The sequence below is a fragment of the Caretta caretta genome, chromosome 1 (assembly GCF_965140235.1).
Source record: "Caretta caretta isolate rCarCar2 chromosome 1, rCarCar1.hap1, whole genome shotgun sequence".
NCBI classification, from domain to species: domain Eukaryota; kingdom Metazoa; phylum Chordata; order Testudines; family Cheloniidae; genus Caretta; species Caretta caretta.
The window spans coordinates 151,743,090-151,760,873 of NC_134206.1; the positions used below are offsets into that span (position 1 = coordinate 151,743,090).

Below are 17,784 nucleotides of genomic sequence, written 5' to 3' on the forward strand. Positions count from 1 at the left end.
TAATATTGTAAACAAACTTAAGTGGATTATTATCGTAATGTTTCTTGTTATATGACCACCAGCAGCAACAGAAAAAACCTGCAGTTTGACAGCAATAGGAGACATTAGTGGAAAGTTTAATGCATACAATTTTCTTCAAACTCTTTGCAACAAAGCTTGAAATCAACACTTCAAAGACTCACATCTACAAAACCAACTAGATAAGAGCATTAGTAGAATTTCCTGAAAAAGCCATTTTCATTTCTTCTTTAAACTAGAGAGGCTTGCAGCATGGATATATGATAAATGAAGATAAAAATGAACCATACTTTTATATCAGTAACAAATGCTGGCATCTCTTTTCAAATTATTTTTAAAAATGTTTACTTTAAGAGCTCATTCCTGTGCCTTATGCACCAGGGACCCAATCCTGCAAATGCTTGTGCCCTAACTTAACTTTAAGCATGTGAGTAGTCTAATTCACTTTAGTGGTACTACTCAAGTGCTCAAGTTATACAAGTGCTTAAGTGTTTGCAGGATCAAGGCCTAAGTCCTATATTTGGTGCTGAGTAGTAAGATGTTTGGAGAGGATTCTGTAGAATTGCTACTACTCCACTGATGAATGCCTGTAGTCCTTACAAGCCAATCTCCGCTTACTGGCAAACCAATCTGCAGCTTGTCCACACCCAGACACTTTCATTGTTCAGTCCATATGTAACACACTTCTGGGGATACCCAGAGCTGTGGCCCACTGTGTTACCTCTCTGCCTCAGCGAAAGTGAGTTTTGCTGGAGATTAGACTGCCACATCAGTCTGCCTTCCTCATCTGCAAACTCCTCAAGGCTCTCAGTCTCACCGAGAAGGCATCAGTGAACTCCAGCCCCTAAGCTCCTCAGAGATGTTTCTCTGCAATAAGCAGCCTTTACCACTGTGCATTCACAAAAGATATTAACTTTTCTGCTCTCTTCAAGACATCACAACTTATTAACTTAATGGGGGTAAATACACCCTTCCCTTCAAGCACAACACTGAATTGGTTTACAGTAAAAGTAAAACAATTTTATTAACAAAAGAGTATGGATTAAGTGATACCAAGTCAAAGAAATAAAGGTAGAGACAGTTACAAGCAAATAAAATGTATAAACCTCTCTAAAAGTCTACAACTCGATCTATCAAGATAGTCTTTGTTCAAGATGACTTCTCTCGCCTACAGTCTCCTTTCCAGCTTTACACAGGCCAGTCTGGCCAGGACCAATCACAGATCAAATTGCTTGGTTTCTTTGTCTCCTTAAGGATAAAAATGGAGTCTGCCTCTGTTCCTTATATCCCCAAAAGGATTTCTTTGTCTTACAAGTCAGGAAGACCTTCTGGAGACTCAGTATCCTGGGTCTCTGGTGTGCAGGAGCCATGTTAATTTTCTTTCTCTTGAATTCAGGAACAGAATAACCCCCACTGGTTTCCCTTGATAGCTTTGTTTACTGCTAATATGTAAACTGGGGTAAACTAATATTCCTTTGTCTAGGACAAACCTGTTTATCACCTTTACCAAGGCTAGGCTGTCTGGTCTTAAACATGTTCTAGTAACATCATACAGAAGGAATTTGTAACTTCACATATCATGTTAATACATGCATTTTACAATAATATTAATAAACAGTGTCTTATTAGCTTTCATATGATACCTCACAAGGCACATTCTGTACACATATTATTGCACTAATACATAGGGTGTGGATTAGGGCTAGTAATTACTATTCTGAGCTATGATTATTTTCCTGCACTAAGAAGAAGAAAAGCCAACCATGTTTTTAAAATGCAAAATCAAACCCTAAATGCTTAGCAGCAGAAAAATGAGGGGGGGGATATTTGCAATATATCAAGAGACGATAGGACCGCTTCTCTATTTTTAACTGATATTTGAAGAGTCTTCTAGTCAAGAAGTCTAAGAAGAGTGCATTTTACATCCAAAGCTCTACAAAGGCAGGGGTTATCGGACTGCACGACTGCTTCCTCATCGTGTTTGAAGTTTGGGTCTGCAAGTATATGAGGGACTGCAGCTCTGTCTCTCAACTTCTTTCTGCTTATGCACAATTTCCAAAAAAAAGCCTCTAAAAAGCGATGGGTATGAAAGGCAGGGAGCACGGATCTGTATTTCTGATGTATTCAAAGAACTGCATTCACTGCTAAGCAACCTTTTTTAGAGAAAGACACCACTTTTGAGGCAAAATGATATTATTAACAGAAATATAACAGTTCATTATTATAATTTAGGTTAATACAAAGTTGCCTTTTTCTTTTCTGAATGTAAGGAGATATTTACATCAGTGTTCATGTATATGACGCTTAGAGAGTATGGTAGCTTACATGCTTCTATTTTTGCATGCAGACATTAAATAAGCATATAAACTAGACAAAGAAATTCATAGGAAAACTCTGCTTTCTGTCCACAGTTGACAGTCACCAAGATTCTCAGAGAAGATGACACCTACTTAACTATAAAATCATATTTATTTCCTACATTGTCTGTTTGCACAGATCCTGGAATGCAGCTTTATAAACTTTTATTTTGCTTCTAAAAATTTCATATTATTTCCCTTTATATACTGTTGGAAATATTTAAATAAATGCTATAGTGATTTCTGCCTTGCATAGTGTATTTGGTAGGACTCTTTCATAGCAAGTCGTAAACATGATTACTGTAGTGGGTTGTAAACGAAAGAACTATTTTGTCAGAAGACAAACAACAGTAGCCGTCTCCAAGTATACAAGGTACATCTTCTTTGTTTCAAGGCACCCAGTGTGGCATTAATATAGTCCTTATCTTATTACATTTGGGAAATGTTTTATGGAAGTTTTCTTAAATCACAGTTCCACTTAAAGTAAAGTTATTTATGTATTCCTCAGCTGCTTAACATTGTTTTAGCCTTGTATGAGTTATTTATTTGCACTGTTTTGTATCTAAATGCAAGCATTTCATACAATGACTCTGACAACATTGCTATAAGAATATATGAATATTTTATGTATAAATATAGAATCAAAAAACTTTACCTTAACTGGTAACTAAAATAAGAATCCGTTTGAATATAGTTATATTTATATTAATTGGGGAATAAATTTGTTGTCTTGCATGCGTGAGCAAACCATCTGACAAACTTCAAGACAAGGAGAAGCTCTCCAAAGACTGTTAAAACAAAATAATAACTCTGACTAAGTTTCAATTATTGTTTTAGAGGCTAAAAGATTTTTATATAGAAAATAGGAGTGTTTAGATAAAATTCTATTTCAGATTAAAGTCCTTTTAAACAAATATGGAACTAAAGGGATATCTCAGAAATGAACTGAATAAAAGAAAGTTAGAATTTTAATTGTAGAGATCTTTTGAGAATTTCCTGCTACACAGGCAAAACAACAACCTTGTTACATTTCAATTAGCAGATTGAATGTAAACTAAACTAAAGAGATTACCAAGGCCATCTCATGAAGATGTTGAGTCAATAAAAGATGACAGTGGCTGATACTGATATGGAAAATCCTGAAAGTGTGTCTTCCACAGTCATTGAAGCTATGTAAATAGAAGAAATAAAAGCTTTGGAACCTGGTGATCTTCTCAGTTCCCATCTCTAAACTTCCACACACTCAGGTTGCCTCATTTCACACCTTCAAATCAGCACACACAAGCAACCAAATGCAGCAGCAATAAAACAGACAACAAAGGAAGCTACAACATCAAGATGAAGCAGCCTTCCAGCCCAACACTTCTTCTGCCATATGTCTTTACCAAAACGTCAACGTGAGATCATGTTTCCCAAAATATTGTCAAGGAGTTAGATAAAAATTGTTCTTGAAATGGCATTCTAGATTTAAGATATCAACAACTTTTGTTAAATACCAGAAAGGTTAGACCGAACATGCACTCCTGAGGTGAAATGGCCAGGGCCCCACTGAAGTCAATAGCAGTTGTGAGGAGACATACTCTAACATTGGTACAAGAGAGAGGAATAGTGGAATTAGGTTTGAAAATTAAGCATCTTCATTAAATTGATTGTCTCAAGCCACTCCTTAAAAAATGAGCCGCTGGGCCTATAAGAAACATTGCTATTTTAAATGAATAATTTATTGATTGGCTTCTATTAAGAAACTGAATTAAATAGTTTTTGTTCAGATTCTTTGGACTTAGTTTATAAATGGGAATGAAATAAGTGATCTTAACAGTTTAGATTACTTTGATATAGCCAACACAATTCACTGACTTTTCCTTTGTCCATTATAAAATATTTTTGTTGTCCGGTATACTAAGGCGGGATTCGCTACTGATTTGGGGTAATAGTTTATTTCAGCCTTAATTTACCTGGGAAATGTGTTCTCCTAACCCCCCATAGCACAGCAGACACTTAAAATTGTAATCTTTGCTGGAAGCTCTCCAAAAGAGAGACATAAAAAAGAGAAAAGGAGTACTTGTGGCACCTTAGAGACTAACCAATTTATTTGAGCATGAGCTTTCGTGAGCTACAGCTCACTTCATCGGATGCATACCGTGGAAACTGCAGCAGACTTTATATACATACAGAGATCATAAAACAATACCTCCTCCCACCCCACTGTCCTGCTGGTAATAGCTTATCTAAAGTGATCATCAAGTTGGGCCATTTCCAGCACAAATCCAGGTTCTCTCACCCTCCACCCCCCCACACACACAAACTCACTCTCCTGCTGGTAATAGCCCATCCAAAGTGACAACTCTCTACACAATGTGCATGATAATCAAGGTGGGCCATTTCCTGCACAAATCCAGGTTCTCTCACCCCCTCACCCCCCTCCAAAAAACACACACACAAACTCACTATCCTGCTGGTAATAGCTCATCCAAAGTGACCACTCTCCAAGTTTAAATCCAAGTTTAACCAGAACGTCTGGGGGTGGGGGGGGGGGGTAGGAAAAAACAAGGGGAAATAGGCTACCTTGCATAATGACTTAGCCACTCCCAGTCTCTATTTAAGCCTAAATTAATAGTATCCAATTTGCAAATGAATTCCAATTCAGCAGTTTCTCGCTGGAGTCTGGATTTGAAGTTTTTTTGTTTTAAGATAGCGACCTTCATGTCTGTGATTGCGTGACCAGAGAGATTGAAGTGTTCTCCGACTGGTTTATGAATGTTATAATTCTTGACATCTGATTTGTGTCCATTAATTTTTTTACGTAGAGACTGTCCAGTTTGACCAAGGTAAATGGCAGAGGGGCATTGCTGGCACATGATGGCATATATCACATTGGTGGATGTGCAGGTGAACGAGCCTCTGATAGTGTGGCTGATGTTATTAGGCCCTGTGATGGTGTCCCCTAAATAGATATGTGGGCACAGTTGGCAACGGGCTTTGTTGCAAAGATAAGTTCCTGGGTTAGTGGTTCTGTTGTGTGGTATCTGAAATAACCATTGGTAATTGCTTGTTTATGTTTCTTTTACTTTTTCTCTTTCATTTTCCCCTTTATTAGGCATAATTTGCTTGACTTTAGCTCTGGTGTCCCTAACACATAAAAAGGCCACATTCAAATAATGGAGTTCATATCCTTGATGCAGTATTGAGAGAACTCATTTCTACGATATGGCCTACCATTACTTGTTTCTCTACATTATAACATTTTAGTAATTTGCAGAATATAATTAGTTGGTGCTTAACACCTTAAAACACTCCTTTTTTTGCAACACGATTTCCCGTTTGTCAATACAGACCCTCAGTTTTGGGAGGTTAACTAGCAGTAACGGAGAGGTGGGTCTGCTCTCCCAAATTAGGCATTAGATCTGACTGCCAAGTCAAGAGAAAAATGCTGCATAAACATATTAATTTAATTATAGTTTGTAGAGTTGCTTATCTTGTTGACAGACATTTCTGAAATACGCAAAAGAGGCTGCTTTAGATGCGGCAAAATATATTTTTAAAACATCAGGTACTGCTACGTGTTCTGATATTGATTCTCCTTTTAACTTATCTCCATATGATTTACCTGAAATATAAGATCTGAAAATTCCACTGCTAGAACCAGGAAATCTGAGAACCAAGAGGAGCTAGTAAACACTGGGTCAGTTGGGGCTGGAGAAGGGGTCTGTAACAGAGCGTCAACTCACCAGCACGGCATCTCCTGCTGGTTGTCCAGGAATTAGCTTGATTCCAGTCTTGGAGCGCCCCCTACTGGCCGGTGTCTCCCTACCGGTACCTGCTTCCTGTGAATCCCCACTACCTGTAGCACTTCAGGCGCCACGTTCCTTCCCGACCCCGGTGCCCCTTATCTTGGGGTGCTGCCCCACAGCAGTGCCCCCACTTCCTTGTTCTCCCCTCCCATGGGAACCCCAACCCCATATACCCACCTTGCCTCAGTGGCTACTGCCATTCGTCTCTAGCCCCTTCTCTCAGGGGTAAACTGCAGTCTGTAATGAACACTCATCACTGGCAAGGGGGTCAGACATGCTGCCTTTCTAACCCCAGCTGCTTCCCTGAAGCCCTAATACCTCCCCTGGCCTTGGGAGAACCTCAGCCTGGGGACTCACCAGGCCAGAGTTGAGTTGAGTTGAGTTGAGTTGAGTTGAGTTGAGTTGAGTTGAGTTGAGTTCCCTTCCCTTCCCTTCCCTTCCCTTCCCTTCCCTTCCCCAGCCCAGCCCAGCCCAGCCCAGCCCAGCCAGGCAGCCTGCTCCTCTCTGCTTCCCAGCTGGAGCAAGAGTCCCTTCTCCCACTCTCTTAGCCTGTCCTTTTATCACGGCCAGCTGTGCCCTAATTGGGCACAACCTCACCTGTGGCTAACTACCCAAGCAGCCTCCCTTGGCTGCTTTTAACCCCTTTCTAACCGAAGCAGGTGACCACCCCGCTACAGGGTCCCATAAATAATATCAGCCCCAAATATATGGTACCAGAAGCGAGTGTGCTCACAACTCCTACAAAATCTGTTTTCTCTGATTTGATACCAACGGCACTTACAGATCCCAAGAATGGGATTTATACTGACAATATTCAAAGAATAGTCTGTGATTTCCTATGAAACAGGTTGGTTTGATATTCTGAGACAGTATTCTCAGCAACTTTCAGGGATCCCCTTCTTTCCTGTTCTGAAACAATGTAATCACATCAATACTATTTGGTCTGCCATCAAAGAAGAATAACTTTAAAAGTAAGGCAAAATGTGTTAAATAATTTTTTCTATGTTTAAGCTATCAATGTTATTTTTGGTTTTGAAAAATAGGAGACACTTGACTGCTAACAGGTTTCAGAGGAACAGCCGTGTTAGTCTGTATTCGCAAAAAGAAAAGGAGTACTTGTGGCACCTTAGAGACTAACCAATTTATTTGAGCATGAGCTTTCGTGAGCCACAGCTCACTTCATCTGGCTCACGAAAGCTCATGCTCAAATAAATTGGTTAGTCTCTAAGGTGCCACAAGTACTCCTTTTCCTTTTGACTGCTAACAGTGTTGCAAAAAGAGAGAAAAACAACAATCAAACAAAGCTTGAAGCTACATAAAAATCTTTTGAGAATCAACCAAAGGACAAGCTCTTGTACACGTATACAATAAACATTTGGCTATGCATTATTCACAGGCACGTGGCTTGGCACATCAAATATGCATTTCATTTAAAAATGAATGATGATAGAGGTTTATACAGACTGATAATGAAATTATCCATAATAATAAACATACCAGTGTTTGCTGCATCAACAGTTTGTGATGTCTCTGTTGACAATTTCTGAAGGGCCTGTTCACCATCTGTCTCCTCCGGTGAGCTGTTATGTTGAGACTGCTGTTGTTCTTCAACTTCGACAATAAATGAAATTATACCTAAAACAAATAGGTACCAGATGTTATATTAACCAGGACATTAGTTTTATAAGATTGTCTGCCAGACTTATATTAATGTTGCTGCAGCGCTGAACTAATAAAATATGAGGCAAAACCTAAATTCCAGGAGTCAGCTATCCAATTATAATTGATTGTGATAAAGAATACATCTTTGACGAGTTCAAGTAAATGAACTCTGCTTCCAAATTCTTTTTTTTTCTTTCTTCAAAAGGATAATTATTTTAGCAGCTTACACAAAATAATTAAAGGCCATTTGTGGCGGTTCAATACAAGACAGGACACGGCTTTAGGCAAGCAAGCAGGCTGGTCTGCTGACGGGATTGCCCGTCAGCTTTTCCACCTCTCTTTTATTTCTCTCCCCCCTGCGCTTTACATACTCCGACCGCAAAAGGCATCAACAAAGGAAATAATATGACTTTGATTAATATTCCTATTTACCAGCCTCTATCTACTACAATCTTTGTTCTCAGGCCTTGAGCCTAGGCCAAGGAAGCTTCCCACGGTTGATGTCCTTATTTTGACTTCCCAATGGTCCATGTTCCCATGGTCCATGTCCTTGGACAGAGCAATTTGTGCATCGCTCCTATACAACAGTCAGGGTGTGCCCTGACTGTTTCCAGGTGCATGAACGTTACATGAACTCTTCAGCCAGTAATAAGGAATGTAGGTAAGTTATCAAATATGGATAAGAGCTTTTAATAACTTTCTTTCCAATTTCATTTTTATGTATAGCTTAGAGCAGTGGTGGGCAACCTGCAGCCTACTGGGAACGGCCCGCGGGAACGGCGAACCATGGCCACTAGGAGCTCTAGGCAGCCGTGCCTGCAGACAGTCAGAGTGAACAAACTGTCTCGCGGCCTGCCAGTGGATTACCCTGACAGGCCGCATGCAGCCCATGGGCCGCAGGTTGCCCACCACTAGCTTAGATGGACTCTGATTTTTTTTTTAAATCACTGATCACAGTAATCTGGTTTTGCTGTTGCCATCCAATACACATAATTGCTTTGATTTTCCTGAGCAATTTTGTATGACTATCATACATTTTGGGGATTTAACTTGTTTTGTAATAGACTATTTAGTGACCATTAAATATCCAGAGACTGCAAAATTAGGCTTTGTTTTCTGCACTGGCAAATGACCCATTCAGTTAAAAATAAAGAATTTTATTTAATCTTAAAGAAAGTACAAGCTCCAATACGTACATGGTTGCCTAAACATTTGAAAGAGCAGCTTGGAAAGACATAGGCTTTGTCACTTGCATTATGTGCCTCTAAATATGCACTTTAATCAACACATCTTCTTGAAAGGACAATATATTCCTTACTAATTGACTTTTGTCACACGCAGTATTTTATTAGATTCTAGAGACACTTAAAGCTGAAACAGGTCTACCAGTTGCACTTTTAGGTTCTGCACCAATTTTTCAACTTTTAACTTGGTATATCAATCAGCATATGGCATAAGGTTTTAAAATAGATTTAATGTTTGCCTCTTGTACTTTCCATAAAAACTGTTTATTTTGTTGCATTTAGGCTTATTTTTCCATACTCTATAATGAGACATTATACTCTTTAATATTCTTAGTGTACATTTGAAATATGTTCCACAGGGAGCTTTTTTAATTGTATCTTATTAAGTGTCTGGTGCATTACATAGCTGGGCAAAATATTCATAGTAAAATTTATTTTTATTGAGTTCTTTTAGAGTTCATGAAACATTTGGGAAATTGGGGCAGCTTTATAAAATTTCCAAAGAAATTTCATGAAAAAGATTGTTGACTATTCTGATGCCTAACACTATTCTGTGGCACAATTTTGCATTTTACACTTTTCTTTTTTTCCCCTCAAATTTTGAGCTGAGTTGGTTGGTTGTAATGGATCACATCAGCCGGGTGATATTGGTCTGGTTCCCTGATTGAGTGAGCTAAACACTGGAGTGTGAATTTGATATTAGGTCTCCAGAGGTCAAAATGCCAGTGTAGGTTAAATCTGAGGAGGCATCATGTTACAGAGCACAAACAGTGAAAGACAGACCATCCTACTGTAAGTACAAATGTGGAAGTCTCTATTCCTGAAAGATGTCAAGAACTCTGAGCAAAATTCAGTGGGAGAAAAACGTAAACATAATGTAAATGATAACTGGGTGTTGTTTAGGATTCTTTATTGTAATTTATTTATGATTTATTAGATGCCAAATAAAGTGACAGTTCCTAAGTCACCAAAGCAATTCTTCATAAACAATCATCCTGGTTAACAAGGGATGTGCAAGTAGCTATTACATAATAAAATAAATAAATAAATAAATAACTATCTATAACAAATGGAAAAATGGGAGATTGACAGCAATGAGTACAAACTAGCAGCTAGTTAAAAAGCTATAGCCAGTAAGATTAATGACAAGAAGAAGAAGATCTTGAAATATAATAAGGAACAAATGAAATCTTAACAATGGGATAGGTCCAATACTAGATAAAGATGGTACAATTGACAATCATGATGTAGAAAAGGCAGAAGTATTCAATAAATATTTCTGTTCTGTATTTGGAAAGTAGCAGGATCATTTTCCATGTGTTGCAAAGATAGTAAAATACTTTCTATTCCATCAGCAACTAGACAGGATGTTAAACAGCAACTATTAAACATTTTAAAATGAGCTGGAATGGATAACTTGCACCTAAAAGTATTAAAATAATTGGCAGAGGAGCTCTCTGAATCATTAGTGTTAATTTTTAACAAATCTTGGAACACTTAGAAAGTTCCTGAGCATTGAAATGACGCTAATGTGCAATATTTAAAAAGTAAATGGGATTAGCACAGTAACTACAGGCCCATTAGACTTGACTCTGACACCAGGCAAAATCATGGAAAGATTGATATAGTTACTCTATCAGTAAGGAATTAAACAATGGAGGCATAACTAATGTCACAACACTATTTTATGGAAAATAAGTCTTAGAATCAAAGAATATTAGGGTTGGAAAAGACCTCAGGAGGTCATTTAGTCCAATCCCCTGCTCAAAGCAGGACCAACACCAACTAAATCATCCCATCCAAGGCTTTGTCAACCCAGTCCTTAAAAACCTCCAACAATGGAGATTCCACCACCTTCCTAGGTAACCCATTCCAGTGTTTCACCACACTCCTAGTGAAATATAATGTTTCCTAATATCCAACCTAGACCTCCCCTGCTGCAACTTGAGACCATTGCTTCTTATTCTGTTATCTGCCACCACTGAGAACAGCCTGGCTCCATCCTCTTCGAAACCCCTCTTCAGGTAGTTGAAAGCTGCTATCAAATCCCCCCTCACTCTTCTCTTCTGCAGACTAAATAAGCCCAATTCCCTCAGCCTTTCCTCGTAAGCCATGTGCCCCAGCCCCCTAAACATTTTTGTTGCCCTCCGCTGGACTCCCTCCAATTTGCCAACATCCCTTCTGCAGTGGGGGGAATAAAACTGGATGGAATACTACAGGTGTGGCCTCACCAGTACCGAATAGAGGGGAAGAATCACTTCCCTCGATATGCTGGCAATGCTCCTACTAATACAGCCCAATATGCCGTTGGCCCTCTTGGCAATGAGGACACACTGCTGACTCATATTCACCTTCTCGTCCACTGTAATCCCGAGGTCCCTTTCTGCAGAACTGCCGCTTAAGAACATAAGAACATAAGAATGGCCATGTTGGGTCAGACCAAAAGTCCAACCGGCCCAGTATCCTGTCTACCGACAGTAGCCAATGCCAGGTGCCCCAGAGGGAGTGAACCTAACAGGTAATGATCAAGTGATCTCTCTCCTACCATCCATCTCCACCCTCTGAAAAACAGAAGCTAGGGACACCATTTCTCACCTATCCTGGCTAATAGCCATTAATGGACTTAACCTCCATGAATTTATCCAGTTCTTAGCCAGTAGGTCTCCAACCTGTTGTGGTGCATGGGATTCTTCCTTCCTAAGTGCAGGACTCTGTACTTGTTCTTGTTTATTTCTTTTGGCCCAATCCTCCAATTTGTCTAGGTCACTCTGAACCCCATCCCTACCCTTCAGTGTATCGACCTCTCCCCCCAGTTTAGTGTCATCTGCAAACTTGCTGAGGGTGCAATTAATCCCCTCATCCAGATCATTGATAAAGATGTTGAACCAAACCAGCCCCAGGACCGACCCTTGAAGCACTCCGCTTGATACTGGCTGCCAACTATATATCGAGCTGTTGATCACTACCCACTGAGCCCGACGATCTAGCCAGCTTTCTATCCACCAAATAGTCCATTCATCCAGCCCATACTTCTTTAACTTGCTGGCAAGAATACTGTAGGAGACCATATCAAAAGCTTTGCTAAAGTCAAGATATATCACATCCAGATCCACAGAGCCAGTTATCTCATCATAGAAGGCAATCAGGTTGGCCAGAAATGACTTGCCCTTGGTGAATCCATATTGACTGTTCCTGGTCACCTTCCTCTCCTCCAAGTGTTTCAAAATGGATTCCTTGAGGACCTGCTCCATGATTTTGCCGAGGACTGAAGTGAGGCTGACCAGTCTATAGTTCCCTGGGTTCTCTTTCTTCCCTTTTTAAAATATGGGTAATATATTTGCCTTTCTCCAATTGTCCGGGACCTCCCCCGATCGCCATGAGTTTTGAAAGATAATGGCCAGTGGCTCTGCAATCACATCAGCCAACTCCTGCAGCACCCTTGAATGCATTAGATCTGGACCCATGGACTTGTGCACGTCCAGCTTTTCTAAATAGTCTTTAATCTGTTCTTTCACCACTGAGGGTTGCTCACCTCCTCCCCATACTGTGTTGCCCAGTGCAGCAGTCTGGGAGCTGACCTTGTCTGTGAAGACGAGGCAAAAAAAGCAGTGAGTACTTCAGCTTTTTCCATATCATCTGTCACTAGGTTGCCTCGCCCATTCAGTAAGGGTCCCACACTTTCCCTGATCTTCTTCTTGTGCTAACATACCTGTGGAAACCCTTCTTATTACCTTCACATCCCTTGCTAGCTGCAACTCCAATTGTGCCTTGGCCTTCTTGATTACACCTTTGCATGCTTGAGCAATATTTTTATACTCCTTCCTAGTCATCTGTCCAAATTTCCACTTCTTGTAAGCTTCCATTTTGAGTTTAAGCTCATTGAAGATTTCACTGTTAAGCCAAGCTGGTCGCCTGCTTGTCGTCTTGTCAAACAAGCTTGGTATTTTCTTTGATGAGACTAACAGTTTGGTTGATAAAGGTAACTGTGTTGATACAATATATTTAACCTCCTCTCAAACATTTGCTTCAGTCCCATGTGACATTTTGATAAAAAATAGCACTAAACAAATCAATGCATCCCATATTAAATTAGTTAAAACTGGTTATCTGATCAATCTAATAATAATTTTACATGGGAAAAATCACCATCCTGTGAAGGTGTTTCTAGTTGGGTCCCACAGAGATCTAATGCCGTTCAGTATCTTTATCAGTGATCTGGAAGTAAACATAAAATCATTGCTGTAAAATTGCAGATGATACTATAATTGGTGGAGTGTTAAATAATGATCAGAACAGGTCAATTACACAAACTGATCTGGATTGCCTGTTAAGGTGGAGTGATTTGAAAAACATGTGTTTAATACAGCCAAATGCAAGCTCATACATCTAAGGACAAAGATTTTAGGTCAGGCTTACAGGATGGGGACAGGGTCCTGGAATGGGTGACACTGAAAAGGCAATTGGGGCAAGGTAGATAACCAAGTTAATGGGAGCTATCAGCAAGATGCTGTAGCTAAGATGGTCAATGCAAACCTTGGAGGCACAATCAGAGCAATATGGAGCAGGAACAGACAGGTAGTATCACTTCTATATACCGCATTAATAGAACCATTACTGGAATACAGCATAAAGTTCTGGTGAACATAAATCAAAAAGAATGTTGACAAACTGAAAGGGTTCAGAAAAGAACTACAAGAATGATTCAAGGACTCGAAAACATGCCTTATAATGAAAGACTTAAAAAGATCAGTCTATTTAGCTTATTGAAGAAAAGGTTGAGTTGATCATGATCTAAAAGTACCTATATGTGGAAGAGATTTCTGAGAATAGACAGCTCTTTAATCTAGCAGACAAAAACACAATGAGATCCAGTGGTTGGAAGCTGAAGCTAGAGAAATACAGACTGGAGTGGAGATAAAATGTGCTTTTTTAAACAGTGAGCGTAATTAACTATTGGACAACTTTCACAGGCATGTGGTTGATTCTCCAGCACGCGCAGTATTTAAATCAAGACTGGATGTCTTTCTAAAAAAAGATATCTCTATTTCAAAACAGAAGTTACATGTTTGATTCAGAAATTATTGGGTGAGCTTCTATGCTCTGTGTTATGCAGGAGGTCAGACTAACTGATCATAATGGTCCTTTCTGGCCTTAAAATCTATGAATCTATGAAAGCTGCTGGGAATTAAGAGAAATATAACAAAATATTAAAGGACAGGAGGAACAGTGTCATTGTATGAAAACATATTTTAAAACACTACATAATATCTGTATAGTTAGAACATAAGACCATACGAATGGCCATATTGGGTCAGACCAAAGGTCCATTTAGCCCAGTATCCTGTCTTCCGATGCCAGGTACCCCAGAGGGAATGAACAGAACAGGCAATCATCAAGTGATCCATCCCCTGTCGCCCATTCCCAGCTTCTTGCAGAAGCTTATTTACTTTCTCCACACCAGTCATAATTTTATAGACCTCTATCATATTCCCCCTTAGTCATCTCTTTTCTAAGCTGAAAAGTTCCAGTTTTATTAATCTGTCCTCATATCGAAGTCATTCCATACCCCTAATCGTTTTTGTTGCCCTTGTCTGAACCTTTTACAATTCCAATATATCTTTTTCAATATGGGGCGCTGTCATAAATATAAAGGGAAGGGTAAACCCCTTTGAAATCCCTCCTGGCCAGGGGAAAGCTCCTCTCACCTGTAAAGGGTTAAGAAGCTAAAGGTAACCTCGCTGGCACCTGACCAAAATGACCAATGAGGAGACAAGATACTTTCAAAAGCTGGGAGGAGGGAGAGGAACAAAGGGTCTGTCTGTCTGTGTGCTGCTCTTGCCAGAGACAGAACAGGAATGGAGTCTTAGAACTTTTAGTAAGTAATCTAGCTAGGTATGTGTTAGATTATGATTTCTTTAAATGGCTGAGAAAAGAATTGTGCTGAATAGAATAACTATTTCTGTCTGTGTATCTTTTTTGTAACTTAAGGTTTTGCCTAGAGGGGTTCTCTATGTTTTTGAATCTAATTACCCTGTAAGATATCTACCATCCTGATTTTACAGGGGGGATTTCTTTATTTCTATTTACTTCTATTTTTTATTAAAAGTCTTCTTGTAAAAAACTGACTGCTTTTTCATTGTTCTTAGATCCAAGGGTTTGGGTCTGTGGTCACCTATGCAAATTGGTGAGGCTTTTTATCCAACATTTCCCAGGAAAGGGGGGGTGCAAGTGTTGGGAGGATTGTTCATTGTTCTTAAGATCCAAGGGTCTGGGTCTGTAGTCACCTAGGCAAATTGGTGAGGCTTTTTACCAAACCTTGTCCAGGAAGTGGGGTGCAAGGTTTTGGGAAGTATTTTGGGGGGACAGACACGTCCAAACAGCTCTTCCCCAGTAACCAGTAATTGTTTGGTGGTGGTAGCGGCCATTCCAAGGATAACGGGTGTAATATTTTGTACCTTGGGGAAGTTTTGACCTAAGCTGGTAAAGATAAACTTAGGAGGTTTTTCATGCAGGTCCCCACATCTGTACCCTAGAGTTCAGAGTGGGGGAGGAACCTTGACATGGTGGCACAGTGGTGGGATTAACCTGAAATCATTTGAGATCCAGTTGAGATTTTTTGAACTAGAAATACAGATTTTAAAAAGGAAAATTTTTTTTTCTTTGGAAAGAAAGTCCAGAAAGCAGCTTTGAAACTGAAAGCAGCTTGGTTTCTCTCTGCTTTGTGGCCAAGCAGAGACAAAAGGGGATTATCTTGTGAATTGCAGGTTTTTTTTGCCTGGAGGCAGGGTACTTAACTCCTGCAGGGAAATCTTCCAATCCAGAGGTTTTTTTTTTTCTTTTCTTCCTAAAAGTAAATAGGGGGTGTGTGTTCTACCCATTTGCTTTTTCTTTGGGCTGGGTAAGCAGGTTTCCAAGCAGTTGGAGGTTTTTTGCTTTAATTTGGGCCCAGAGCAGAGACAAGGGAATTGTCTTTTTCTGTAGGCTGACAATCACTATCAGAGAATAGGTATTCTATTGCAACACAGCAAAATTTTACAGCCAAGTTTTGTTTGTTTATTTCTAAACCTCAGAGGTAAAGTTAGTTAAAAACAGAGAGGTTAGAATGACCAAATCCTCAGCTCGACTACAGCTGGAATTAGCCAAATTTCAGGCTGAGGAAAGACAAAGGGAACATGAAAGACAGATAGAACTCATGCGGCTGGAGAAGGAGGTACAGGAGGCTGCCCACAAAAGGGAAATGGAGGCAAGGAAGCATGTGGAGGAGGAGAAGGAAAAAGAGAGGAAGCATGTGGAGGAGGAGAAGGAAAAAGAGAGGAAGCATGTGGAGGAGGAGAAGGAAAAAGAGAGGAAGCATGTGGAGGAGGTGGAGAGGATAAAGGCCCAGCAGAATATACCAACAAACCCTAGCAATCCTTCTCCAGGTACCACTTCCCATCCCAGAAAGTTCCCCACCTACAAGGCAGGTGATGATACTGAGGCCTTCTTAGAAAACTTTGAAAGGGCCTGCCTTGGGTACAACATCTCTACTGACCAATACATGGTAGAGCTGAGGCCGCAGCTCAGTGGACCCTTAGCTGAGGTGGCAGCTGAAATGCCTAAAGAACACATGAACAAGTATGAACTGTTTAAATCCAAGGCGAGAGTCAGAATGGGGATAACACCCGAGCAGTCTCGTCGGAGGTTCAGAGCCCTAAGGTGGAAACCAGACATGTCATTTACCCGACATGCCTACCACATTGTGAAACATTGGGATGCCTGGATATCAGGAGCAAGTGTTGAATCTCCAGTAAATTTGCCCTTCCTAATGCAAATGGAACAATTCTTAGAGGGTGTTCCTGAGGAAATAGAAAGATACATCCTAGACGGGAAGCCCAAAACTGTAATCGAGGCAGGAGAGATTGGAGCCAGATGGGTGGAGGTGGCAGAGAAGAAGAAAACTGGTCGCAGTTGGAGTGGAGACCAGAAGGGACCACCCCAGACCACACCCTATTACCGGGGGCCGCCCAAAGCCCCACCTACCTCCCAAAGAACCCTCCAGACCCCTTATCGTCCCACCACCCCGTTCTCCAGCAACCCTCCTCGCCCCAGTGACCCGTCAGCTGGACGATGTTTTAAGTGTAACGAGCTGGGGCATGTAAAGGCCAACTGCCCCAAGAACCCCAACAGATTACAGTTCATTGCACCGGAATCACACCAGAGGTCCACAGGCCCAGATACCTCCCAGATACCCTTGGAGCGGAGGGAAACTGTGAGTGTGGGCGGGAAGAAGGTCACCGCGTGGAGGGACACCGGAGCACAAGTGTCAGCTATCCATGCTTCCTTAGTGGACCCCAATTTAATCAACCCAGAGATCCAAGTGACGATTCAACCCTTCAAGTCCAACTCTTTCAATTTGCCTACAGCCAAGTTGCCTGTCCAGTACAAGGGCTGGTCAGGAATGTGGACTTTTGCAGTCTATGATGATTATCCCATCCCCATGCTGTTGGGGGAAGACTTGGCCAATCATGTGAAGCAGGCCAAGAGGGTGGGAATGGTCACCCGCAGCCAGGCTAAACAAGCCGTGAGGCCTAGCTCTGTTCCGGAAACTTCTATCAGGACCCAGTCAGAGGTGATGAACCTGGACCCCAGGCCAATGTTTGCAACAGCAGTAGTGGATCCAGTCCCAGAGACCCAGACGGAACCAGTCCCAGAACCAGAACCAGCCGAACAACC

The 17,784-nt window shown here is 40.7% G+C and overlaps 1 protein-coding gene across 2 annotated transcripts in view; it reads right to left on the reverse strand.

Annotated features, from left to right (window-relative positions):
• The window catches only part of CFAP47 (cilia and flagella associated protein 47), a 651,611-nt gene that overhangs the window by 240,568 nt on the left and 393,259 nt on the right, over nt 1–17,784 (reverse strand). For both annotated transcript variants that reach the window (XM_048863833.2, XM_075132125.1), the window contains one exon: nt 7,664–7,801. In XM_048863833.2, the coding sequence (XP_048719790.2) occupies nt 7,664–7,801 (138 nt within the window). The remainder of the gene's footprint in view (nt 1–7,663; nt 7,802–17,784) is intronic.